The 27,765-nt window shown below is 50.2% G+C and overlaps 1 protein-coding gene across 1 annotated transcript; it reads left to right on the top strand.

Annotated features, from left to right (window-relative positions):
* Window positions 1-20,617: 20,617 nt before the first annotated feature.
* On the top strand, window positions 20,618-27,012 carry Arl1 (ADP ribosylation factor like GTPase 1). Its single transcript, XM_003476022.5, has 6 exons — window positions 20,618-20,789; window positions 22,256-22,393; window positions 23,875-23,956; window positions 25,158-25,269; window positions 26,129-26,307; window positions 26,392-27,012. The coding sequence occupies exons 1-6, from the start codon at window positions 20,786-20,788 to the stop codon at window positions 26,420-26,422; spliced, it is 546 nt and encodes a 181-aa protein (XP_003476070.1). The 5' UTR covers window positions 20,618-20,785; the 3' UTR covers window positions 26,423-27,012.
* Window positions 27,013-27,765: the final 753 nt, after the last annotated feature.

The following is a 27,765-nucleotide window of genomic DNA, read 5'->3' as shown; positions in this document are numbered from 1 at the left end:
CCTGCCTCAGCCTCCCGAGTGCTGGGATGACAGGCATGAGCCACCATGCCCGGCTCTGGGTGCTTTTTCTACAAAACTTTGCATTTTAGCTCCCTAGTTTCATCTGAGGTGAGGGAATGCTCAGCCCCAGTCTCTTCCGCCTCCTCTGCAGAGGAGAACTCCATAACCGCTTGCTCAGAGAGACAGACAGAGAGACAGAGACAGAGACAGAGACAGAGACAGACAGAAACAGAGACAGAGAGGAGAGACAGACACACAGACAGAAAGACAGACAGATGGACAGACAGAGAGAAGCCACTATCTGAGTCGTGACCACGTGGTTTTGATGCCCACACTACTTGTGTTGCAAAACACTGCTTGTTTATCAAGTGAAAATGTATTAGGGCCAGGCATCACAGCACACACCTGTAATCCCAGCACTCAGGAGGCTGAGGCAGGAGAACTGCCCTGCCTTGGTGCCATTTTGGGCTACATAGTGAGTTCAAGGCCAAGCTGGACTACATAGTAAAAGCTTATCTCAAAAAAAAATAAATAGGATGCATTAGAAGTGTTCCTCATCTTCCCGAGCATTCACTGAGCAAGCTCCTGCAGCCCAAGATTGCACTGTACTGCAGCTTTCTTTGTAGAGATCTTCTTTGTTAGGGCATACCTACATACTGAATTTTTTTTGATGCTATTATAAATGGTTTTGTTTTTCTAATTTCTTTTGGTTTGATTATTATTATTATTATTAATTTGCTTTTTCTTGACACAGTGTCACTGTCAGGCTGTTGTCAGGCTACTTACTATGTAGCCCAGGCTGGCTTTGAACTTGCAGTGATCCTCCTGCCTCAGCCTCCAAGTGCTGGGATTCCCGGTGTGCACTGCTACACCTGGTGTGCGGTGGCTCCTGGCATATGGGGAAGCTGTGGGCACTCCATCCTGCTGCCTTGTGGCACTTGGTCACTAAGCCTAGGAGTCTCTTGGTGGCACTGTATGTGGAGGGTCAGGCCTCCTGTGAGCGCTGACGGTGGACTCTGGGCCTTCTGTCTGGACCCCTTATGTCTTCCTCAAGCCTGGTCACTCCGGCAAGTGCTCCCCGGATTCTGATGAGGAGGAGATGGTGATCCTTCTGGAACTGGGGGGAAGGCTTTTCCCCCATTTAGTAGGTGTTGGCTGTAGCTTTGTGGTAAACAGTTTTTATCAGATTGGGGTAAGGGCCTTTCCCTCTTCCTTTTGTAAAATTAATAATTGATTTTTTTTTTTTGGCTTTTTGAGACAGGGTCTTGCTCTGTAGTTCAAACTGACTTTGAACTCACTACATAGGTCAGGTTGGCCTTGAACTCACCAACTGGAGAGCTCCATCAATCCTCCCAGCTCAGCCTCCCGAATTCTGGGATTATAGGTGTGCGCCACCACACCCAGTGAGGTTAGGTCCTTTTATATCTATTTTTCTTCAAGGTATTTTTTTTCATGAATTGGTATTGAATTTTGTCATAGGTGTTTATGTTTTGTTTTGTTCTTTGAGCCAAGATTTTGCTAAGTAAATCAGGATAGCCTTGAACTCAAGGTGATCCTCCTGCCTCAGCCTCCTGAGTGCTGGGATTATAAGCATGAACCATCACTTTTTAAACTGGCATTTTATGTCTAATTTCTTACTAATTTCATCTAATCTTAGATTGATCTTTGTATCACCTGACAGCTGTTGGGTCCATTTTCCATGGTCTGTTGTGGTTTTTAAGGTACCTCTCCATCTGACATCCCAGCACTCAGGAGGCTGAGGCAGGATGATTGCCATGAGTTCAAGATCAGCCTGTGCTACACAGTGAGTTCAAGACTCTGTCTCAAAAAACAAAACATGAACACCCCCCCCCAAAGAAAAACTCCACATAATACACAATAAAACAAAACAAGGTTACTGTCACCCACATGAGCTTGTATCCCAGGTCTGACACTTTGTCCTCCTATTGGCCACTTCTGCAGCCCATGCTTGCTTGCTTGCTTTCTTTCTTTGAGACAGATTCTCATTGGTAGTCTAGGCTGGCCTTAATTCATGGGGATCCTCCTCCTCAGCCTTCCAAACTTTGGATTACAGATGTGTGTGTTTCAGCATAACTGGTGTGTATTGTTGATCTTTAAAAACAGCTGGAAGCTGCAAATAAAGGAAAAAATCTTTCCAGGGGTGATGGTGCATGCCTATAATCTCACACTCAGGAGTCTGAGGTAGGATTATGCTGAGTTTGAGGCCAGCCTGAACTACAAGAGCAAGACTCTGTCGAGAGAGAGAGAGAGAGAGAGAGAGAGAGAGAGAGAGAGAGAGAGAGAGAAATCTTGTCATGTATCATATGATGAAAATATTGTGAGAGTCTAATGCTCAGAGATTAGCTGAGCTCACTTTGAACAATTACTTGTTGCTATTATGTTGTATATCAGATAACAAAGGTTCAAACCGGGTGTGGTGGAGCACACCCATAATCCTAGCACTGCAGAGGCTGAGGCTGGAGGAGTGCTTGGAGTTTGAGGCTAAGCTTGGCTAAGCCTGACTACATAGTTGAAATCCTGTCCTAAAAACTTTTAATAGGGGCTGGAATTTAGCTCAGCAGCATAAGCACCTGCCTGGCAAGTGCAAGGTCATAAATTCAATCTCTGGCACCCCCCCCCAAACCTAATAATAAACTAAAACTAAAAATTAAAAAATAAAGTTTTGATAAGGCCACGCTGTGGACATCCCTGGGGAAGTTGGCTGTTTCTACCTGTGTGAAGTCGGGATTACCAGGGTCTGCTGTCTGGATAATCAATTTTTTTCCAGTCTGGTGATTCAATCCAGGACCTGCACACGCTAGCAAACACTATTCCTTTTTAGAAGCTGCCCAGCCTGGCCTGAATTTGTGATCCTCCTTCAGCCTCCTGAGTAAGTAAACCCAATTTAGAAACAAGTTTTGTTCTGGAAGAATGTACGTAAGTCTGACAAAGTGAGTTTTACACACCTGTGAGACACATGTACGGTGGCCATTGCTTCGGGGAGAGGGTTGTTTTTTGAGTATGTGGTTCAGGATGGCCTGAACTTGCTGTGTATTCCAGGCTGGTCTCAACTTCTGGTGATCCTCTTGCCTCAGCTTCCCAAATACCGGGATTACAGGTGTGTATCACCACAGGGATTAGACTATTGTCATCAGGGATTTGCAAGGAAAAACAGCTCAACACAGGGCACATAATTTACAGAATTATTTTATAATGGTCACCCAGAGAGTCAAATATAAAAGGAAGAGTACAGGAAATCTGTGTACACACTAAGACCCAAATAAACCAGCCGAGGGCCTGGATCCCATAGCAATGTCCTGCAGGAGTCCAGCAGGAGGCCTGGAGCCTGTGACAATGTCTCATGTGAGTCTGTTTCATGGATCTGCACTGGGAAGGCCCAAAGGTGAGCTGTGGAAGCTAACGTCTGCACCAGTGGGGTGAAGGAGCTGTGCCAGCAGCTAAGAGTCTGCACTGGAGCCGGGAAGTGATGCTCAAAATAAGGACCAGGGCTCCCCTGAAAACCACTACAGACATCCTCAGCAACAGCGAGGTCCAAGCTCCTCTGACAATGGAAACAGCTAAGTATATATCAGGAAGCCAGGGTGACAAGCTTCTCCTGGAGATTAAATGGCACATATCTTCCCCTCTGGAGCTGGGAGATAATGATCAAATTATGGGCAGAGCATCCCCAAAGTGAATCACAGCCACCCTCAGTGACAAGGTCCCGAGCTCCTCCGATAACAGCCAAGTTCATATCAGGGAAGCCAGCACAGCCAGCTCCTCCAGGAGAACCACTACCTCTTCCTCTCCAGGTCTCCTTTTTATGCTGGCCACAATCCTCAGGGGGGTCATCCACACTTAGCACTGTGCTGACTCAGTCCGGCTGGTGTTACAAGCTGGCCAGTGACCAGTCTGCCACAGGGATCTATTATTATTGTCATTGCTTTGTTACACAACTCAGTGCCATGCAGAATCAGAGGGAAACCTGAGCTTGTCCTCCTCCTGCAGCCACTCCCAAGGGTCCCACGGTGTGAAGGGAGCCAGCCATGCAAAGCCTGCTGCTTAGGTCCTTCCCCAGTTGTGTTTTGGTTGCTGTCACTGCAGGAACCCTGCTTCACAGGAGCTGGGATTGGAAGCAGGCTTTGTAGGGCTCCGAGGCAAGCCTGGGATACTCTGCTGGTCTTTACTCAAAATGAAGGAAGATTTGAGGTTGTCTCAAATATACATTATTTTGGTGGTGGGGGAAGAAAGAAGTACCAGGAATTGAATTCAGGACCTTGTATTTACCATGCAGGTGAACAGACACTTAGGGCCACCATTACTTGCAGTCTCAAACAATTGGTTCTCCTCTAACACCAAGAAAGCCAGTTCATCTGATTTATCTGCAGGAGGATCTCAGGTCCATGCTTCCGGGTAGGAGGTGTTTGGTGCTTGTGAAGCGAGTCCAAAGACTGAAAGTTTTCCAAAGCTGAGATCATGCAGCTGCTGGGAGAGAGAAGACCTGGCTCAACTTCTTTCAAAATCTCCACCATGCCTCAAATGTCAGAACTCCCAGTGTCCCTTCATCACCCCCATCGTTCCAGTTCAGCTTTGAATTCGGCCAGTTTATCCTCGAACTTGGACACAGTTGCTGTTCTCTGAAGGGCCAGGCTGAGCTCACTGCGTAGGTTGATGATGTCACAGAGCAAGTTTTGCGAGCCATTCTGTGCCACTGAAGTGTGCTGCACTGGTGATAATTTTTCTAAACCAATCAGTCAATCTCTGGAGCATCTCATACCTAAAAATCTCTGGCTAGATAATTTAATCGCATCCTGCAAAACCATCGTTAAGTGCAGGTAACGTTTTTTGGCCAGCTGCTGTTTCTCTACAGATTTACACTCAAAAGGGATCTTTTTTACTCAAGCACTAAAACACACAAAGGCAGGAGGTGCCAAGCTGTGGCTGTGTTGGTTGACAACAGGAGGATGTGCACCCCTTGTGCACACCCTCCTGAAAAAATCTCCCACAAAAGCAAACATGGCGTCAGACGTCAGTAGACAGCCAACCTGAACTGCAGACCATGGTGACTGTCTTGGTTGCTTTCTTGCTCCTGAGATAAAATACCTGACACCCACACATTAAAGGAGAAGAAGTTTATTTCGGCTCACAGATTGTAGAGGTTCGGCCCATAGCTGGCTGGCTGCAGGACAGGGCAGCGTGGCAGAGGGACATCGCAGAGGAGAAGCAGTCCATGCAGGGCAGGCAGGCAGCGGCCAGCAACAGCGAGCCTGCCTTCCTCCTTTTCTTATATTTCATCCAGGCTCCAAGCCTGGTGGTGGGTGCCACCCACTCCCAGGGTGGCTTCTGTTACCCACACCCTGAACAATGCCAAACCAGTCAGTGGACTAACCTAAGCATCCCCCTTAGCCCACATTCACATACCTTAGACCCAGCCTCCTCTGGAGACCACAGCTAGGAGTACATGAAGCTTTGGGGGGCATTTAGACACAAGCTGTAACGGTGATCCCTTAATCTTTTCTAACCATTGTGCCTCAAAACTGCATCAATTCTAGCTAAGGTGCTACTCTCAGATGAAGGACTAATACCTGACTTACATGAAGAACTCCAAAAAATCGGATCCTTATCCAGTTCAAAAATGGGCATCTAAAATGAATAGACACCTCTCAGATCAAGAAGTATGAACAGCAAATAAATGCCATGAAGAAATGTTCAGCATCACTGGTCATTTGAGGAATGCAAGTTACAACAGTGCTGAGATTCTATCTCACTCCAGAAAAATGACTGTCATCGAGATGTTAACAATAATAGACGTTAGTGGGGATGTGGGGGAAAAGACCCCTTCTGCATTGCTGGTGGGAGCATGGACTGGTGCAACCACTGTGGAAATCAGTGTTGAGATTCCTCAAAAAAAAAAAAAAACTAGGATTGAAGTTCCTATTTGATTCATCTATTTCTCTTCTGGGTATCTTCCCAGAAGAATTGAAAACATCACACTACAGTGATATATGTGTACTCATGTTTATAGCAGCACAGTTTGCCAGATCTTGGAAACAACCCTAATGCCCATCAACTAAAGAATAGAAAAAAAAAATGTGGTATTTTTATACAGTGGAGTAATACTTGGCCATAAAGAAGGATAAACTGGAGATTTTCACAGGTAAATGGATGCAACTAGAGACCATACTCAGAAGTGAAATAAATAAGATCCACATGTGTAAACATTGTATTGTTTTCTTTGGTGTTAGAAGCTGAAAGAAACTATACATATATATTACATGATGTATGTACCATTGTTACTCCCTAATTATTGTGTTTTGAAATTTTGTTTCATTTTTTTCTCTTTAAAATAAAATAGATTTTTTAAAAAACCTAAAACTAGAAATTTCATTTGAGCTGACTATTCTTCTTGATATCTTCTCAAAAGAGTTAAAAGCATCACACCATAGTGATATGTGTATACTCATGCTTATAGCAGCATGATTTACAGTAGTTAAGTGTTAGAAATAGCCTGGATGCCCATCAACAGATGAAAGCATAAAGTGTGGTACTATATACAATGGAATACTACTCTGCCATAAAGAAAGATAAACGAGTCTTTTTTAGGTAAATGGATGCAACTCAAGGTCATAGAAACAAAGCTTGTATAAATGGGGAAGAGAAGAAGGGTTGAAAGGAGGGGAAGGGAATAGGAAAAAAGTTAAAATGTATTATGTACAGGTACAAATTATCTGTGATGAATGTGAACACAATGTATGCAGACACATACTAATAAAAATAAAAATGTAATTAAAAATAAATAAACACATAAACAGGGCCTGGGGTGTCTTCCTGTAACTGCAGCTCTTTCTGTGGGCATCTCAGGTTCCTGCTCCTTCACTGGGTCTCCCCTCTTTCAAAGCACCTCTCCGGAGCTATTTGCTTCTCACCCACTTTGGCTCAGGTTTGGCTGTAGATTTCCCAGAGCTGAGATCAAGACACACTTGCAGCTAATGAAAGGGCTACAGAGGAAAGTGGTAAATGAAACAGTGGACAGGCCACCGGCCAGCCTGTAGGAGCAGCAGATTCTGGCTTCAAGCCAACCCCAGCTCGTCACTTGCTGCTCACTGGTTCGGTCTGGATTTGAGTCTGCAAGCCCTGGGGTCTCTGCAGTGGAACCTCTCCACTGCTCATCTGGGCCTGCAGCTGCTTCCCAGGGCTAGCGTCACTGTCTCAGCTCCTCCCACTCCATCATGCAGTAGAGTCTCACAGGGAGCTCACAGTCTAGACCCTTACACGCGTGGTGACAGTGGGGTTTATACTCTTCTAAGGATACTGCTGACCTGACAGGAGGCAGAGTCTGGGCAGTGGTGCAGCCATGGGAGCTCGGTTTTGCTCCCCCTCTGCCTGCCTCATTGATCAGGCATTGATTGTGGTCTAGGGCCAGGAGCCTGGAGGATAGGATACCTCTGTATGTATGTAAACAGGGAGGGTTAACTCTTTTTCAAGCCAAGGTTGTATGGCCCAGGGTAACCTCAAACTTATGGCAATTCTCCCACCTCAGCCTCCTGAGGGCTGGTATGACAGGCATGCACAACCAGGCCCAGCAGAATTAGCAGTTTCCAAGGAAAAGAGAAAGTCCAAGAATCCACTGTTGGCCTCATGCATGCCAACGGGATGTTCTCGCGTCCAGGATGGTCCCCATTAGCTGAGGTTCACAGTGAGTCTCTGGAGACCTTGCTCAGGAGAAAGAAAGATTAGCCCCTGCTATGGATTAAAAACTGGTGGTCAACTTAACGCCAGCTGGATTAAATCACCATGTGCTGAGCGTAGATGCTCCACCTGAGGAAGGTTGCCAGCATAAATAGATGTGGAGATAGAGAAGCATTAATGCACTGAGGCATTGTGACTTCTCCTGGAGAGGCTCCTCACATGGAACACTGCTTCCTGGCTCCAGAGAGGAAGACGTGTGCCGCTTGGTCTCCAGGATGAACTCATCATACTGCTTCCTGGCACGTGCCCGACTGTGCTTGTCATTGGAGGAGCTCAGGGCCTCCGTGGCACTGAGGATGGCTGTGGTGCCTTTCAGGACAGCCCTGGTCTTTGTTGTGAGTGTGACTTCTCGGCTCCAGCGTAGAACCCTCATCCCACCAGCACAGCTCATTCACCCCACTGGCACAGACTTTCTGGCTTCCACCACAGACCTTTGGGCCTTCTCGGCACGGATCCGTAAAAGAGACTGGCGTGAGTCCTTCTTGTGGGCTCTGGACCTCCAGTTGGACTGGTGGGAGGCACTGTCATGAGCTCTGGGTTTTATCTGGACTCATGTGGGAACACTGCTGTGGGATTCAGGCCCTTGGTTGAATATTTTATGTCTTCAGTGTTGTGGACAGATTTCCTGCAGTTTCTTGTGTTAACTCTGGGTGACCACCATAAATAATATTATAAACTCTCTGTCCTGATTCTAATTGTTCTCCGCACAACCCCTGACTATAACAGTCCCTGCTCAGGACAATGGCTGGAAATCAAACCACCCTGGAGAGCCTCCTGGCAACAGGAATCTCCAGGGACACACAGCCCCCTGGGAGCCAGATTGGGGAGGGCCAGACACAACCGTGGCTGAAGACTTCAAAAATGGCAACAGTGGACTCGAGGACAGTGGCACACGCCTGTGACCTCAGCACTCAGGAGGCTGAGGCAGGAGGATCATGAGTTTGAGGCCAGCCTGGGCTACAGACCAAGGTAAACCCGGAAGCACACGTGCTGTTGTTATCCGTGGTGTGCTGGGCAAGTCCTGCGCTGGGCACTTCCTTGTTTGCCCTGGTTCAGCGCGGCCCTCAGCGCCATGGCACAGTGAAGGAAACCAAGGCACACCGCACAGAAGACCCACGTCCAGGAATGCACACATCACCCCTATCCATCCAGGGTCTGCCTGCTTCACCACTGCTGGGCCTTGTCAGGAAACGTCAGAGCAAGCAGACGTAGTCTGGTGCTGCATATCTCTAATCCCAGTGCTGGGGAGGCTGAGGCAGGAGGATCATCAGTTCAAGGCCCGCCTGAGCCCTGGCTCAAAAAAAGCCCCAAACAGCTGGTTTTCCTGATGATTCTGGGAGATCTTGGATTCCCAGGAGCACAGAATCAGTCAGCTTTCAGAAGCAGGGCAGAGGCCTCTCATCAGAGCGGGTGAACCCAGGGCGCTGGCCTCCTTGTCTATCCCCTTCTGGGGACCTTGCTTCCCCTGTGGATGGGGCTCTGGGGACCCAGTGCACTTGGCACCTTGACTTTTCCCAGCCAACTCTGTTTATGTGGAAGTCAACCTCAGCTCTGCTCAGCTAGCGTTTTACGTCTTTCAAAAAACAAGCGACCGGCCAGGCATGGTGGCAGCCACCTGTAATCCCGGTACTCAGGAGGCTGAGGCAGGAGGATCTCCTTGAATTCAGGGGCAGGCAGGGCTACACAGTGAGACTCTGTCTCAAAAAGCCAAAACCAAGCAAATAAATGAGAAAAAAAAACTGGCACTAATAGAAAAAGTCCTGTGCGTCTTGCACTGTTCTCAGCATCTTCTGAACAGTTGATCATTTATTCTTCCATTCTGACCTGCAAAAGATGAGATTTTCAGGTTAGATGTTCACCCCACTTCAATAATGTGGGGCTGTGTGTAGCAGGATGGGAAGGGCGGGTCCAGTTCCAGTCAGATAGGACCAGAGCCTGGTCCAGTGGAGGGGCTGCAGGCGATACTGGTGTACTGCACATTTCAGTCAACTGAAAACACAGGTTTCATGTTTGCACGTGGATGTTCATGTTCAGAAGCCGGCATGGTGGGGCCAGCCCTGAAATCCTGGCGCTTGGGAGGCCGAGGTTTTCGCTTTTGCTTGTGAGGCGGGGTCTCCCTTTATAGTTCAGACCAGCCTTCAACCCACTCTAGCCCGGCTGCCTGGAATTTTAGTGCCGGAGGACAGGTGGGCACCAGCACGGTAGCAAATGTTACTTCTCACGCAATCCGTGCTCTGCTCAGAAAGTCTCTACCTGTGACCACGTCTGCAGAAGCTTTGCATATTTATCTTCCCATAAGTTGTTGGTCTTTTAAAGTCTAGATCTTTGTTGTGATTTTTATTGTTACTGGGTGGTAGATATGGCCCTAGAGTCACCCCTGAGGGCGTGGATGGCCAGTGTCCCAGCACTGTTACAGATGCTGTCTGTCTTTCCAGCACATGCTTTTGGGCCCTTTGTCAAAGAGCATAAAGCTGGTGTACCTGGGGTTATGACTGCTCTTTCCATTCTGGAGCCTTTGCTTTTGTTTTTGTTTATTTACAGACAGGATATCACTATGTAGTTCAGGCTGGTCTTGAACTCACTACATAGCCCAGGCTGACCTCAGAGTTGCAGCAATCCTCCTGCCTCAGCCTCCCAAGTGCCAGGATTGCAGATGTACACTACCATTCCCTGCTATTCTGGGACATTAATATGTGTATTTGTTGGGCTGGTACCAAGCTGTCTGTATCACTGTAGCTTTGTAACATAATCCTCAAATCAGGAATTGTGGTGTCTCCTGCTTTGCTCTTGTTCCCCAGGACTGCAATCACTATTCTCTACCTGTAGCTGCCTAAGTTATTTTGGTCATGAATGGATGTTGGATTTCATCAAAGGGTTTTTTTGTGTCTGATGAACTGACCACGTGGTTTTTGCTCTTGTTCTGTGTATGTGGTGTATTCCATTCATCCTTGCATTGGCCCTGGATTTGCCTACATTAAACTCGAGTCTTTGGCATCAAACCAACTTGTTATGAGGCATGAGCTTTTTATTGATTTGTTGAAGATTTCTGCATCTATGTTCATTAAAGAAATTAACCTTTAGTTTTCTTTATTAATTGAGGTTTTTTTTGTATGAGAGATTGAACTCATGGCCTTGAGCTTGCCAGTGAGCCAAATCCCCAGCTATTAATTAAGTTTTATCTAGTTTTATTTTTATCAATTTTTGTCTCTTTTGTTTTGGACACAAGGTTTCACTTTGTAGCCCAGGCTGGCTTTGAACTCACAGCGATCCTCCTGCCTCAGCTTCCCGAGTCCTAGGATGACAGGGTGTGTACCATCATGCCTGGTTTTTGTCTAGTTTTGAAATCAGAGTAATACTAGCTTCAGGAAAGAGTTTGACAGGACTCCTTTCCTTTCAGTTTATTTCCAGAGTTATATGGTGATGGCATTAGATCTTCCCTGGAGTTCTTGTGCAATTTGGTGGTGGATTGACAGGGTCCCTGTCTCAGAAAGACAGGGCCTCCCTAGGTGGTTCAGGCCAGCCTTGAATTCACTGTGCAGCCCAGGCTGGCCTCAAACTCTCGGCAATCCTCTTGTCTTAGGCTCCCAAGAGCTGTGATTACAGGCGTGCATCACCACACCCTAAGAAAGCTGGGCTTTTCTTAGTTGGTAGCTATTTTTTATTGTTGTCTAAATTTCATTGTGTATTCCTGGATTATTCAGGGTTGCTCTTATACCCTCCTCTTCCACTTCCTCCTCCTCCTCCACCTCTTCCTCGTCGTCTTTTTTTTTATGAGACAGGGTCTCATTATCCAGCCCAGCTGGCCTCAGACTCACTGGGTTACTCCCGCCTCAGCCTCCCAAGTCCTGAGATTACAGGCGTGTGCTACCTTGCCTAACCAGGGTTGTTACACTTTCTTGGTTAATTTTTTATATTAATATGTATTTAGAACTCTATTAGTTTCTTCTGGATTTTCCAATTTATTGGACTACTGATTTTTGTTTTGTTTTTTGTCTTTTTCCTTTTTATCGGGACTGGGGATTGAACTCACGACTGCCTGCTTGCAAGGTAGGCTCTTATGCTGCTGAGCTAAACCTCCAGCCCCGGACTACTGATTTTTGAAGTAGTTACTAATAATCATCTAGCTTTGGAGGTGTCCATTGCAAATTTTCCTTTCTCAGTGTTTCCTTTTCTTTTTAGGTTTTTGAGGCAGGGCCTCACTATTTATCCAGACTGGCCTCAAATTCACAAAACTCCTCCTACCTCAGCCTTCCAAGTGTTGGGATTACAGGCACATGCCACCTCCCCAGGGCCTTTTAATTTTTTTTGTCTTTTTCTTTTTTACCGGTACCAGGGATCAAACTCACGACTGCCTGCTTGCAAGGCAGGCGCTTATGCCGCTGAGCTAAATCCCCAGCCCCGGCCTTTTTCATTTTTAATTGCATTGATGTAGATCTTTATTGTCTTCTTTTGGAAATATTGCTATTTTGTTTTTCTTCCCAAGAGCCAGCAGGATTCTGGCCTTTGCAGCCTCAGAGTGTCAAAGGCGAAAGCTTTTACTTGAGATGAGACCTCGAGGGTGCCACGCTCCAGAATGGCAGATGTCTAGGAATTTGTTCCTCTGGATCAGGCTCAGAACGCTCAGCAATCCAGGCTCCTACAGCCAAGAGAGAAGGAAGCCCATCCACTACTACAGCTGGCGGCAGACCGTGGCATCGTCCATGTGCTGGTTTTAGGCGCATGCACAATGCAAGAGTTGTAGGGTTAAGAAGGCTTCCACCCAGACTTCAGAAGGCCCGGGAGGGAGACCAGGCAGTGTGTCCCTCAGAGGGCAGTGTGTGAGGCTGAAGCTGCAGAGGAGACCCCAGACGTCTGGAGAACCCCGGAACGTGATCACCTGAGGGGAGCAGCAAGGAGTGAGCAGAGCTGGCCTAAGAGAGACACCGTGGAAGCCACCACCGCTGGCAGAGCCCTAGTGACCGAGCCATGCAAGCCCTTTAGTCTACGCCCTGCCACAGACCTCCAGGCATGACAGGCTTCATGTCTGACCTGCTGAATCTTGGACTTGCTCAGGGCCCTGTCCTTTCTGTCCCCCCATTTACACCTTTTGGGATGAGGATGTTGGTCTTCTGCAGTTGCACATTGGAAGCCTTTAGCTTTCTTTCCTTTTTACAGGCACTGGCAGCTAAGAGTTTGCGTTAAACTGCAGAGCAGAATTTGGACTTAAGATTACAGTTTATGTTCCACTGTCCCTCCGAAGCCCCACAGGCTCATGGGTGGGACTTTTCAGAGGTGGTTAGATGTAGGGTGTTTGAAAGTGGACTGAGGGTATGTATGTGATAATTAAATTAGTCCTTTTGTTGCTTTAGCATAGTTCTGGGTGTGGATAATGGGGAAGCCTGGGTGTGAGTGGTACCATCCAATAGGCTTATTGCCGGGGGGAATCAAAGGGAGAAGGAGGTTTTCTGTTTCCTGCCTCCTGCCTGCACTGCATGGGCTGTCTCTGCTCTGCTACACTGCCCTGCCTCGGAGCCACTGATTACGGACTGAAGCATCTGCGAACTGTGAGCTAACATAAACGTAACTCTTTCCCTCAACCAATATGTACTGGCCTTGACCTCAAAATCATGGTGATCCTCCTGCCTCAGCCTCCCGAGTGCTGGAATCACAGGCAGGTGCCACCTCGCTGGGCTCTTAGCAATCTTGGTTTGACATCTGTTTGTCTGAACATAGGATAACAACTTCTGCTTGTTTTTAGGCTCCTGCTGTATGGATATTGCCTTCTACTCTTTGATTTTCAGTCTTTGGATTTCTTTTGAAATCAAATATGTCTCTCGTATGCAACATAACACAGTCTTGTTTCTGACCCAATCTCTCAATATTTTTCAACTGAGACGTCGAGGCCTTTCACACGAGAGTTATTACTGAGACTTTCTATTGCTAATTCCTTTATGCTTCTTTCTCTTGGCTTAATGGCTCGTCTTGCTTGCTGTATTTATTCCATGAGACTTTTTGGCGTATTGACCTCACATCTCTGTCCAGGATATCCTGGAGAATTTTTTCTTTCCTTGAGAACTGTTTATGGAGCGTTGGTTTGGAGGCCCTGGAAAGCCCTTATTTCTGCATTGATTTTGAAAGCTGGTTTGGCAAGTGTGTGAGTCTGAGCCGGAGGGTGTTTTCCTTAGGGTTGGGAACCCTGCGCTCCGGCTCCTGCGCACACCCGGGCTTAGGCTCTGGGAGCGTCTGCTGCTCCCCTGACAGTGCTCAGGGTCCTGTCCTGGCTTGGGACCTGGACTTTGACTATGACGTGGTGTTTCGTTTCTTTTCTGCCCGTGGTTCTCTGGTGCTCCGTGTGCCTCCCGTCTTCAATTCCGCTGCACACTTGGAGTCTTCAGCTCTGAGTTCTGCAGACCCTGCTTACACTGATTTTCCAGATTTCAATTCGTCTTTTTTTCTCGGTTAATCTTGGTTTGGTCTTCCCTGCATCATCTTTTTGGTTGTTGATTAGTACCGGGAACTGAACTCGGCACCTTGTGCTTGCCGGCAGGCGCTGACCACTGAGCTGGATGCCCGGCCCTTTCTTTCTACTTTTTCATGGACTCTATGTGTGAAATCGGCCACTTGTGTTTCGTATTGTTTTGTGTAGCTCAGCTAGTTTGTTGTTTTTTGTCTTCCTTAAACTCTCTGAAATGCTTGTTTATTAACGTCTCTGTCCAGCGACACCAGGTACCAGCTCACTGTGTGTCCTGATTTATTTTTGAGACAGGCTGGTCTTGGCTGTTGGTTTTTTGGTTTCTTCTTTTATTACATTTAATTCTGCTATTAGGTTTTTAATTTCCTCATCAATGCCCAAGGGATCAACTTTTGGGGAGTCAGCAGTTTTGGGAAGCATTTTGTTTCTCTATTTCTCTGTCTGTCTCTCTCTATCTCTCTCTCTGTCTCTCTCTCTGTCTCTCTCTCTCTCTCATCCTTTCTCTCCTGCTTTCCTGAGGATTTCACATCTGGCCTTTCTTAATTTTTCTTTTGTGTCTGTGAATGTGGGGAGTCTGGCTGAGCTGCCAAACAGCCAACTTGGGGCTCCAACTCAGGATCCTCCTGCTTCAGCCTCCCAGCGTGCTGGGATTACGGGAGTGCACCAACACTCTGTAAATAGAAAAGCTCCTTCCTTTAGGAGAAACCCTGGCGCACGGATAAAACAATGTGGCTTCTTTTTCGCACAGGGCATTCAGAGCCTCGGGCAGCCTCAGTCTGATTCTGCAGAAAGCTGGTGCATTGCTTAGTAATCATTTCCCGGTCCCTTGGAGCCAGGGTAAGCAGGTCATAGGGAACAGGAAAGGCTGGGGGCTGCCTTCAGCAGCAAAGGGTGCTCAGGGGAGCGTCTGCGGAGCGGGGGGACCTCTTCCCATCACTGCTGGAGCCCCAAGTCATTTCTGATCTTCAGAAAACCACTGGGTGGTGCACACCTGCGGTCCCCGCACTAGGGAGGCTGAGGCAGGAGGATCCCTGTGAATTCCAGGCCAGCCCGGGCTACATAGTGAGACCCTATCTCAAAAAAAAAAAAAAAAAAAAAAAAAAACCCTCATACTCAGTGTGAGCGGTCAGACCATCTGGGCTCGAGGGTCCGGGGCCCCAGACTGCAGGTCGGCGAGGGTCCCTGAGAGCGAGGGTCCCCCAGGCCAGGAGACCGGAGCGCTAGGAAGATGGGGGCGGGGCGCTTGCCTGGCTCAGGCCCCACAGCAAGCGGGGGGCGCCCCTGCCACTTTCCTGATCCGTGGCAAAGAGGAGTGGGGGTGCAGCAACCCAGCGCGCGTGACTTTCCCACGCGGTGCCCGCGCTGTGGCCAGAGCCAGGCCCGGAGTGGGCGCTCAGGTCACTTCTGCTTTCCGGGGACCTGAAACTTGCTAACTTGCGCTTCCCAGCCCAGCACGGATTTCACATCCCGCAGGCGGCACAGGGCTTCCTTCCTTGTTACATGACGGGCTGCCGGTATTTGAAGGGAGGGGAAAAGTCAATTAAATTGGTCCGAGGCTGCTTGCAGGTTCTTAAAGAGGGGTCCTGGGGTTTGTTGGGGTTGAATCAAGGCCCCTCCCCACTGAGCTGTACCCCTGGCTTGTTAAAATTTTGAGATGAGGTGTTGCTAAATGGCCCATGCTAGCCTGTGACATGCGGTCCTCCTGCCTCAGCCTCCTGAGTAGCTGGACCACAGGTGTGTACCACCACACCTGCCTGTTTGTAGAGGATAAGGAGATTTTGTTTTGTTTGTTTTTTGAGACAGGGTCTCACTCTGCAGTTCAGGCTGTTTTGAGCTCACTTTGTAGCCCAGTCTGGCCTCAAATTCACAGGGACCCTCCTGCCTCAGCCTCCTGAGTGCTGGAATTATAGGTGCATGCAATACCACGCCTGGCCAGCAAGGAGTTTTGGTCAGTGCTCTGTGCCATAAGGAGAACTGTCCTAATTTCTGCATCATTCGACTGAAGAAATTGTCTTTATCCTGTATTATTCCTGAATCGTCTCAAACGCTGGGGACCTGGGCAGAGCAACGCTGTCCTGGGAGAAGCCCACTCTGAGCCCAGTGTGCAGCCCACGCACCCCGTGGCACCCTTGCAGCCTCGGGTTTTCATGCCCTTCAGCCATGGCTGCAGCATCCTCTCCTGTGGGCAGCCCCGGCCTGGTCCCCAGCTGCTCCCTCCTTGATAGCGGTGCTCAGTGGATATTTATTTACTGAATGGACACGTCAAAGCCAGAGGTCGTAGAGTTGCCCAGAAAGCACAGCCTTAATAGGAAAATAATTTTTTAATTAATGCTTTGAGACAGGGTCTCGCTATGCAGCCCAGACTGGCCTCAAACTTGCAGTGATCCTCCTGCCTCAGCCTCCCGAGTGCTGGGGTGACAGGCTTGGGCTGGCACAGCCAAGTAGGAATACTGTGATCTGAGTCCGTTCCAGACATCCAGACCCCCTGGGGTCTGAAGCCACGTACTGAGCCTCGCTGCCCCAAGCTCTACGTGGGAACAGCCACATTGGCTCTGGGGACCCTTAACCAAGTCCCTGTCCAGCTGGCCCACTGGGAGGGGGTGAGGAGCAGGGCCTGTGGGCTCGCTGACCCCAGCAGAGGACGCCATGTGCATGGAGCTACTTTGTCCTCAGAAGGGCGGTGACTGCTATGTCACTCTCAGATCTGAGGTCATGCTGAATCAGGCGCTGGGCCAACTCCTACACCCAAATGCTCCTGTGGGTCATGGTGGACCAGAGGACACCCAGATGTCCTGTGCAGTGCTGTGATGCTGTGGCCCAGACCTCCCTGAGTGCACATAGCAGAGGAGGCACCAGACTGAGTATCTCCCCATTCCTCAGGGCCATGCCTACGTGGGCTTTGTAGCAGGTTAGGAGTTTTCCAGTTACAGAGAGATTAGAGGTGGAGATGGAGAAATGCTATGTATCAGCACTAATGAATTCCCACTTCAACATTTAGCTTTTTTCCAACTGGGGAAAAGAATGAGACAGATCTGCATGTATTGATATACATTATTGAGAATGTGTATAACTCTTAGGGTGTGGTGGCCCATGCCTGTAATCCCAACACTCTGGGAGGCTGAGGCACACTGGAGTTTGAACACTGTGGGCAATTTAACCAGACCCTGTCTCAAAAGGAAAAAGACTCAGCAGCGCTGGCCTGTTGCTCAGTGCAGAGCAGCCCTGGGTCCGATCCTCTGTTCCCGCAGGGCGGGGTGGAGCTAAGTGAACATAATTATCAGATGCCAGGAGAGGGACATTCGGAGTGTCTGCACCGAATCCCTCTGGACGGGCCTGAGGTCGTTCCCCGTGATTCAGTTTGAGAAGGTGACTCTCTTCTTTTCTGCCCCAAAAGATACATTAATATTTGAGTTAAGGTTCATTCTGGAATCCAAATACTGCAAGTTGGTATTTTTAAAAGAAATATTCAAGAGAAATGCAAAGCAGGCCTGACCCGCGCGCGCGGCCCCGAACACTTTCCCACACAGCGAGTTGGGCAACCTTCGGGGAACTTCCTCATTCAACTTTATTTTTATTCTACTCCTATTTATGTATTATCTGAGCCAGGGCCTCTCCATGCAGTCCAGGCTGGCCTTGAACTCACTTTGTAGCCCCAGCTGGTCTCAAACTCACAGTGATCTTCCTGCCTCAGCCTCCCGAACGCTGGGATTGCAGGCGTGCACACACCTTTGACTTTTCAAGCAATGCAGCTATGCAGATGTTCTTGTACACATCTTTTGGTGCCCAGGTGGTGTGCAGGTGTTTATGGTAGAGTTCATCCAGGAGCGTGGCACCACCAGGGTCTCATTCTGTACTCTCAGCACTTGGAAGGCTGAGCAAGAGGGTGGAAAGTTCAAAGCCAGTCTGCTGAGCTATTCCAGGAGATTCTGTCCGAAGACAACAACAATAACCACCACCACCTCCACCACTGAACAGGAAAAAGACTTTGGAAAGTGCAAAAAAAATTTTTTTTTTTGGTATCAGGAATTGAACTCAGGACCTTGTGCATACCAGGAAGGCTCTGAAAGTTTTTAAAAGAGAGATATATTGGCAGAAGCACACCCCTATCTTAAATCTAGAAATATTTTATTGGACCGTGATTTGGAAAGGGTTCCGCAATCCTTTTAAATCCAGCAACCTGGTGAGCCTTCCAGCTGCTTTGATACAACAGCGGCCTCTGGTGGCTTCCCTTAGAATAGGACAACTTCTTTGGTAGTTTGGCGTCTTTTATCAAATCTGGAAAAGTGGTTGGGTTATAACTATTTTAGAAAACAGTTTAACGAATTGCAGAATAAATGTGTAACAACTAACTAATGTTTATGACATTGGCTTCAAGAGCTTATTTTATAATTTAACAAATAGTTGCTTAGCGCCTATGCACAAGAATAAAATTGCTGCAAAACGGACACGAAAATGCTTGGGCCCATAGCTCTCACCTCTTAGTGACTGTAAGACAACCTGAAAAGCTTAATAAGCAAACCAGTGTCTGACCAAAGGCTGTACTGACAATTAGCATAAGGAGGTGGGGGATGTTACAATTTTAAATACGATGGGATCTGAGCAAAGACTTGAAAGAAAAAATGTCACCAGGTATGGACACACGCCTGTCATCCATGCCCTTGGGAGGCTGAGACAGGAGGATCCCTGTGAGTCTGAAGCCAGCCTGGGCCACACAAGGCGGGTGGGTGTAGGCAGTGGAAGTGGGGTTCAAAGTGGTGTGTGTGTGTGTTAGGGTCTGTCTGTAATCAAAAGTTCCTGTGAGTGAATAGATTTTTGTTTTTTGTTTTGTTTGTGATGCATCCCCAAAACTAGACCAGATCTTTCCTAAAAAAGCAAAGGATTAAGTAGGTATATTTTAAAAAATAAGTATTCAAACTGCCTATGGGGCATGGTAGTTCAGCCTGTAATCCCAGCACCCAGGAGACTGAGGCAGGAGGATCTTTAAGGCCAGCCTCAAGTACATAGCAAGACCCTGTTTCAAAAAACCAAAAACCAAAACCAACAAAAGCGGGGAAGGAGGGCATGGAAAGACTAATCTATCAGTAATCAGAGAAGGTGGAACCCGGAGGGTCGGAGTCAGACCAGTGGTGCCCGAGGGCTCGGGTGCAGCATGAAAGTTTCACTCGGAGGTGAATTAATTCTGGACTCTCATACAGCGCGGTGATTTTATTTAATAATACTGCATGCATACTTCAAAACTGCTGAGATCTTTAAGGTTCTCATCACACACGAAAATAACTACACCACAGGGTTTCTCATGTATGAGAAACCAAGTGAAAATAGACTAACAAACTAAAAGGAAAGAAAGTGTCCGTAGGATGGTGCATTAGGTGGTCACAATCGTCCCATAGTGCACACATATATTGAAACATAGCACTGTACACCCCAAATATTTACACTTTTAATTATCGATTATATCTCAAATAAGGCTGCAGAAATTTTTAGGTAGTTCATAAACTATTCAATAGATGAAAATTTCTAAACTGGGCATGATGGCACACGTCTGTAATCCCTGCACTCGGGAGGCTGACGCAGGAGGACTGCTGTGAGTTCACGGTCAGCCTGAGCTACAGAGCCAGATCCAGTTTCAAAAACAAAACAAAACAAACCCTCAAAAAAATGAGAGCGTAGGAACTCGCTTCTCCCATCTCCCCTGCTCCCAATCACATTTCGCTGTCAAGATGCCTAGGGCTTCCAAAGGATGCCTCTTGAGGGCCCAAAGCCCAGATCTGCCTCGTTGACCCGGCCAGGTGTCCGGTGTCCGGGCTGAACGCCGGTTTTTTTACTTATTATTTTTTTGTCTTTTTGAAACAGGATCTCACTATGCAGTTCAGGCTGGCCTTGTGCTCACTTTGTAGTCCAGGCTGGTCTCGAACTTGCAACAGTCCTCCTGCCTCAGCCTCTCGAGTCTGGGATTTCCGCTTCTTGAAACCACCGAAACTGGAGACTCCAGCGGACCAACTCACGCGGAAGGCGCTGCGCACGCGCCGGAGGAGGAGTCCCTGAGTAATGACGTAGCCCCGATTCCTCCGGCTGGAGGGGGCAGAGCCGGGACACAGCGCAACGACTGCATCCTGGACCAGCATCCCTGAGACACCGCAGCCTGCGCCTGCGTCCTGCGCGCTGCTTACTCCACAGCCTACTTGCATTCCGAGATCGCCGATTCGTCCCATGTCGTTGTCAGAATTCAAAATAAAAATTAAAACTTCTACAATTTAGACGTTTTTCCTGGCTCTAAAAAGCAGAATCAAGAAAGTAGAGAGTCTCCTAGTTTTTTTGCTCTGATGTCTCGGTATCGGTCTCGCGCGAGCCCGGGCTATGTGTCGAAAGCGCCGTCTCGGACGCTCAGCCGCCGAGCTCGTGCGCAGCCGCGTTGGCCGCGCCCCCGCCCCGCCCCCGCGGAGTCCTACGTGGAAGTTGCTGGCGACCGACCCGGCTGGCTGGGACCGCTGGGGCCGCGGCCGGGCCAGGGCGGGCGGAGGTGGCGGCGCCGAAGTCGAGTAGGAGTCGCTGCCGAGTGCAGGCGAGGGTGGACCGGCGCTCATCATGGGTGAGGCGTCGAGGGCCGGGGGAGCGGAGCTCGCCGGGGCTCCTCAGCTGCGGGCCGGGCCTGTGCCCGGGGCCGGGACACCGTCGTCCTCGCACGCTCGGGGGCTCGGTTCTCTCCGGGCGCCCGAGCGGAGGTGTCGCCCGTCGCGAGGCCTTTTCGTGCTCACTCGGCCGAGGCCGTGCATCGCCGGGGCCGGGCTCTTCGGCCTGGTGGCTCCCGCCGCGGTTTGGGGGGTCAGCACTTTCTGCCCCCGCCCCGGGTGCGGACCGGGCGTGCGGCACCCTCGGCTTTGCCCTTCCTCCTGTCCCGCCGTCATTGGCACGAAGGACTTGGCTAAGCCACGCCCGTGCCGCGTTCCTCGCCCGCGGTGTTTATTGCCTCCGTGTGCCGGGGCCGGGCGCGGTGGCGCACACCTGTCATCCCAGCCGTCCGCAGGCTGAGGAGGGAGGGTCGCCCGAATTCGAGGCCAGCCTGGCCAACTTTATGGCAAGACCGTGGCTTAACCAACAGCAACCTCCCCGCGTGACCTCGCCCCGCCAAAAAAAGTGTGGGAACACTTCTGTCGGTTTTTTTTTCCTTTGAGACAGGCTCCCGCTGTGCCATTCAGGCTGGCCTTGAGCTCTCTGTGTAGCCCAGGCTGGCCTCGAACTTGCAACGATCTTTTTATCATGTCGAGTGAATTTTGATCAGAAAAGAATTGTGCCACAGATACCTCAGTATCACCCAGAATACTCTGGAAGTATTTCCTGCTGCATTTGGATGTACCTTTTGTGTATATGTTCGATCCTGTCGTGACACAACGTTTTGCTATGTAGTTCAGTCTGGTCTTGAACTATGTAGTCCAGAGAACTCTCAGCAATCCTCCTGCCTCAGCTTCCCCATGGGTGGGATCACAGGTGTGCATCACCATACGCTGCTGGGCGTGGATGTGACTTTATTTTATTTATTTATCTTTGATTTTAGGGCTTCAGGGGGTCAAAACTCTTTAGCTGAGCTCGAGACTGGGGGCTAAGACAAAGACTTCTCTGGACTTCCCATATTTATTAGGTCCAGATGTGGCTTTATTTTATAAAATAAGCTTTCTTGCTGTCATTCTGGTTACTTTTGGTCTGCGAGTGCAGTTTTTGGACAAGTTTTGTGCTTGTTAGAGAACTGCGAGCCTGCAGGTGTTTGAGTGGTGATGCTGCTCTGCATGGAGTGCGTGGTCCTGGCTCTCATGGTCTGTGATCACAGGGTGTGGCCTTAACTACTGTGCCTTCTGCCTGACATTCTGTTTAGGATCTGCTGACATCACTAATTACTTGTGGATGAAACATGTATTTTATTGGAAGCAAGAATAAGTACCTGTGTGTGCAGGAAAAGTATTTTTATGTAATTGGTATATATCTTTCACAGGGCAAGAGTAAATGTCCTCTGGGCCTGGGTCACAAAATGATGCTGACATTTTTGTTTTTACTATCTTTTAGGTGGCTTTTTCTCAAGTATATTTTCCAGCCTCTTTGGAACCCGGGAAATGAGGATTTTAATTTTGGGATTGGATGGTGCAGGAAAAACAACAATTTTGTACAGATTACAGGTCGGAGAAGTTGTTACTACCATTCCTAGTAAGTGTTGGCATGATAAATCAATTGTAGGTGCTTTCGGGTTTCTGTCCTAATGAGGTTTTCTGAATAATTATAATAAGTATCTTAAACTTGCAGTATGAACATTACGTTGAGAGCAGTTTTCCCACAAACAGGAAGCAGTCTGATGCCCTCTGTGGTGCTGCAGAGCTGGCTGAGGTTAGGTGAAGTCAGCCAGTCTTTCTGAGAGCCATTGTCCTAACTACTGAGATGAAGAGAATAGATTCTGAGGGCTGCGGGTGTGGCTCAGCGGCTCAGCGCCTGCCTGGCAAACCCGAGGTCATGAGTTTGATTCCTGGTACTAAAAACCCCCAAAACCAAAACTAAACAGAGAGAGGTAATAAATTCTATGGGCTTTGAGAAGGCAAAATAAATGAAGCTTACAACAGCACTCTGCAAAGGGCGGAAACAGTGATATGGACGTTAAGTGACGGTGTTGCCTAAACCTTTTGTATTTGCCCCTATTTAAATCATGACTGGTTTCTCCTCAGTGATTTATTGATTATTTTTAAAAATCTGTGTTGTAGACTGAACATTAAGATAAACCAGTTCTTAAAAATAACACAATACCTCGACTTCAAATTGATGGTTGCTCTGGAGGAAACCGTCTCAGGTGGTCCTGTTCGGTGACCCCACTGCTGCTAGTTTTGGTTTGTTGGCTGAATTTACGTAGAGGCCGAGAATGCACGAAACTGTGCAAGGCATTCCTGCAGCCTGCTCGGATGGTCTGTGTTCCCATTTGGGCTTTCTGGTTCTGTGGGGGAGTTGCCCGTGCCTGTGGCCTCTGTCTGTGCCACCTCTGGTCTCCTGGGGTAGCTCTGGCCCAGCGTTGCCAGCAGCCACGCTCAGGTGCCTGCTTCTCTCAGGGTCCCCCCAGCGTGGTGGGGACACAGATCTGTGAACCAAATACTTGGAGGCATCATCTGCCAGTGGAGTGGATGAAAAGCCAGGGTCACCATCCAGTTCCCACTCTAGGGCATTTGTACTGCGATTCTTTTCAGCTCATAAAGTGTAAGTGTCTGAGCTGTCCCCCTTGAGGACCGCAGTGTCCCCTGACAGCTGCCTGGTGTCCTGGCTCCGCCTGGGGAGGTGGCACATGCTGGCCTGGGTGTGCTTGAGGGAGCTCGGCACTGCAGGGGGGACCCCGAGACAGAGGATGTCTGGCCGGCCCGAGGATGTCTGTGCCGCAGGTCAGAACTGAGTCCCTGGTTATTTAATGGCCACCGCATTCCAGGCTTTGCAATGCACCAAAAACCATACTCTGAACGCTGAACTGAGCTGGGCTGAGCCGCCCCCAAGGAAGGTGCCTGGAGGCACCTGTATGGCCCACACTCAGAGCCTGGGCTCAGCGGCTTCCCGTGTGGAAGAAGGTGCCGGGAGGCGCCCCAGATTGCTCACCCTGAGAGACCGGAAGGTGTGCACACATGAGGCCACATGTACGAGGGGTCTGGTTTCTCTTTCAGCCATCGGGTTTAACGTGGAGACGGTGACGTACAAGAACCTCAAGTTCCAAGTGTGGGATTTGGGAGGACAGACAAGTATCAGGTACGCTGTGAACATTGGGGTAGCTTATGTTTTGTGGTATTTAGACACTTGACACTGGTTGATGTTTCTTCTGGTGTTTTTGATTGTTGAGACTGGCTCTCTGCAGTTCATACGGGTCTTTAACTCTCAGCAGCCCTCTTGACTCAGCCTCCGAAGTGTTAACCGTGCTTGGTTTCTTAGGTAGCCGTAAACCAAACTACATTCTGCCTTGTAAATGCGATGGGACTTACTAGTTTAAAATGAAGCATAATTTGAAATTGCCAGTTTTCTTAGCACAGCCACTGAATGAAGGTATAAGGAAGCTAGTTTTTAGTTATCACAGAATCTTTTTATGAAATTCTCAAGACCTGGTCACATCAGTGTGTAATGCAGAAGGGCCTCCAGCCGGCTCCCATCAGCCCCTTCCTCTGTCAGCAGACTGCTGTGGGATTTGTAAAGAAACCTCCCACGCTGGGCGTGACGTTGTGGTCTGCATTCCCAGCTCCTCGGGAGGCCGGGGCAGGAGGACAGCCAAGTTCAGCCTAGGCAGTTCAGCAAGATGCTGACTCCACATAAACAGCACAGTGGTCTGCGGATGTACCTCGGTGCAAAGAGTCTGTAGGGAGTAAGGGACGCCCGGCCCCAGCCAGGGGGCGGCCACCACGCTCATGTGATCACAGATGCTGTCTGCCCTAGGGCTCCGTGTGCCTGGGCTCGGGCACATGGGTGTAGCTCGCTGGGGCACCGTTGTGTTAGGGAGGCTGCCTGCGCCCCTGCCTGGCTTCTTAAATCACTTTGGACTTTAACTTTAGCCACCTCTACTTGGTGATTGTCATATAAAGTCACGTTAAAATAAAGTGCGCTCCTTTCACGGTAAACGTTTTTAAGCCATAGTTATCAGGAATGTCTGTAACTCCCGTTAGTAGTTTAAACTCAAACTTAGTCTGAACGCATTTGGAACCTCTGTGGTTCTGCATTTTGTTTCGCTTTTGAGAAGGGTCCGATGTGTAGTTCAGGCTGGCTTTGAACTCATGGCGACCTCCAGCCTCAGTCTATTAGAGGCGTGCACCTGCGTGCTGCCTGCGGTGTACTTACGGGTACCCGGCCAGCGCGTGGCGCCTGGGGGACAGGACATGTGCTGTCACTCAGCGCTCTCTGTCCTGCCCTCGGTGCTGGTCCTGCCCTGTACAGGGCTGGTAAGAGCCCCTCTGGTTCTCTGTAGGCCGTACTGGAGGTGTTACTACTCAAACACGGATGCGGTCATTTACGTCGTGGACAGCTGTGACCGGGACCGAATTGGCATCTCCAAGTCCGAGCTGGTGGCCATGCTGGAGGTGAGCAGACATAGGGCTGCGCCCGGGCACCGTGTGGGGCCGGCATGACTTTGGCGGGTCAAGCCCTGTGTGTCCTGTGACCTGGACCTGAAAGGTCATGATGTCCACCTGCACCGTGACGGCAGAAGGGCCCTCCCCAGCCCACAGGGTATCACAGGTGGGAGAAGCACGTTGTGGTGTGGTGCCAGCCCCGAGGTCAGTGCCTGGCCACCGCGGCTTCCTTCTGAGCAGACCAGCTGCACCAGACCAAGGGGCTCTGTGCCTCAGCCTCCCGCCTCAGCCTCCCCAGTGCTGGAATTGAGGGCGTGCACCACCGTCCTGCCGGGAAGAAATCTTTACGGTTTGGGGAAACATTTGTAATCCTGTTTTTTAAAAGCAGGTTATAGGGTCCCTGTAAACGTCACCCTCCCTGGCCGGCTGGGTTAAGTGTGTAAGTGCAGGACACAGTGCCAGTAGAAGGTGCTCACAGGGTCAGGGGTGATCCTGCTTAGAGGACAGCCTGCAGGCGGGCTTCTCCTCTGTATAGGTGTCCATCACTTAAGTAGTTCCTGTGGGTACCCGGATGGAGCGCACCACCTTGTACTCACCAGGCAGGTGCGTCAGCCTTGCTGAGCTCAATCCCCGGCCCGAAGTCAGCACTGTTTCTAATGGTAAAGGCGTGGTGGCGCCCGCCTGTAACCCTAGTACCTGGAGGCTGAGGCAGGAGGGTCAGTGCAAGCTGAGCCTGCCTGGGTTACGCAGTGAGTTCAAGGCCAGCCTGAGCTGCGTAATGAGACTTTCTCAAAGACAAACCCCCTCGCCCCAACATCCTTGGGGCGCCTCCCTACCCCGGGAGAGCTGTCAGTCTCTGTCTCCATAGGAGGAGGAGCTGAGGAAGGCCATCTTGGTGGTGTTCGCCAACAAGCAGGACATGGAGCAGGCCATGACCCCCTCGGAGATGGCCAACGCCCTGGGCCTGTCTGCTCTGAAGGACCGCAAGTGGCAGATATTCAAGACGTCGGCCACCAAAGGCACCGGCCTGGACGAGGCCATGGAGTGGTGAGTGTCCACCTGGGGAGCAGCGCCTGCTTCCCTCCCGGGGGCCTCCGTGACGCCCTGTCCCCATCCCTGTCCTGTCTGCAGGTTAGTGGAGACACTGAAGAGCAGACAGTAGACACTTGTCATGAGGCCCTGGACATGGCTGCAGCCCTGGACCACGAGTTAGGACTTGTGATGGAGGCGGGCGCTGCACTGACCGAAGCTTCCGGAAGAAACTGAGGAGACGGGGTCGGCTGCAGGGAGCTCACCGGCCTGTCCCGAACACCCCTGCCTGTCACCCTCCTGGCCCCACTGGCCGCTCCTCTGGGCGGTGGCCCCCACCCCCGGTTTCAGTCCTCTCGTCTTGCTGTTTGAACACTAACCGGTCTCTCGGCTCAGGTCCCCCACGGCCACGTGACGGACATGGAGTGTCCTGTCCCCAGTGCTCCCCGCCTCCAGGCCCAGCACCGCGCAGCCCTGCTGTCCTCACTGGCTGGGCGGTGCTGACGTGGACAGGACTGGCCCTGTGGGGCTGGGGCCCTGGGCCCTGTGCTCTCGTTGGCCTCCGCTGTCACAGCGTAGTCCCAATGTCCCCGTAAAGCCGTCTGTGCAGTGGAGTGACCAAGGCACAGTGACCACAGCTCTACGTGGCTCCGCTGACCGAGTTTCCACCCAGTGAGGAGACAGCCCACGTCTCGGGAAATAAAGTCTCTATTTTAAGGCGCCTGCACGAGTCTCCTGTGCCTCCCTCCATCTCCTTGCGGGAAGACGGTGGGCCCAGGGGCGCTGGAGGGAGCGGTCCCCAGCGCTCCTGCTCGGCTGCTGCCTCTGTCCCCTGTGCCGGTGCCTGGCCCTGGCCCTGGCCCTGGCCCTGAGCCCGCGTGCAGGCTCAGCTGCTCCTGCCCGCTTCGCTCACTGTCTGTGTGGCCACCAGCCAGGAGGACCTCAGCGACAGCCTGCACTAGTGTGGCTTGGCAGGTGTGTGGCTGGGTGTGGGAGGCCTGGGCTCAGTCCCCAGCACCCGTGCCCGGTGCCCCCACTTCTCAGGCAGGGAAAGCCTGGCCCAGGTTGCAGCCAGTCCTGTCTCAAGCCCTGAGGGCCCAGCCTGTGAGACACGATGACCCTATCTGGCCTGTCACTGAGGACCGTTTGGAACACGGGTGCACTGCTGTGACTCAGGCCCATCCGGCAGGAAGCAGTGCACAGGAGACGCCAGTTGGGGTTCACATGCCCGGTGACGGGAACACAAGTTCCTGACGTGCCCAGCTCTCCCCTCACCTCTCAGTGAATGAAATGGCAGGTGCCACCAAAGGTGACAGCATCACCATTGTATGTGGCTGGGAGTGGTGCTGGGTCCACCGGACCCCGAAGCCAGCTGGGCCAGGACCTCCTCTAACCCCACGGCCCCCAGGGACACAGGGTGAAGACGAGTCGTGTCCCTGCCGGGCTGGTCCTCGATGGCGCTCACTGTGGCAGTCT

This window comes from Cavia porcellus, unplaced genomic scaffold, assembly GCF_034190915.1.
Source record: "Cavia porcellus strain 051 isolate PalLab524CR breed Dunkin Hartley unplaced genomic scaffold, mCavPor4.1 scaffold_8, whole genome shotgun sequence".
In the NCBI taxonomy this organism is placed as follows: Eukaryota; Metazoa; Chordata; class Mammalia; order Rodentia; family Caviidae; genus Cavia; species Cavia porcellus.
The sequence above is the reverse complement of the archived record's forward strand: the minus strand, read 5'-3'. Positions and strand labels throughout refer to the sequence as shown.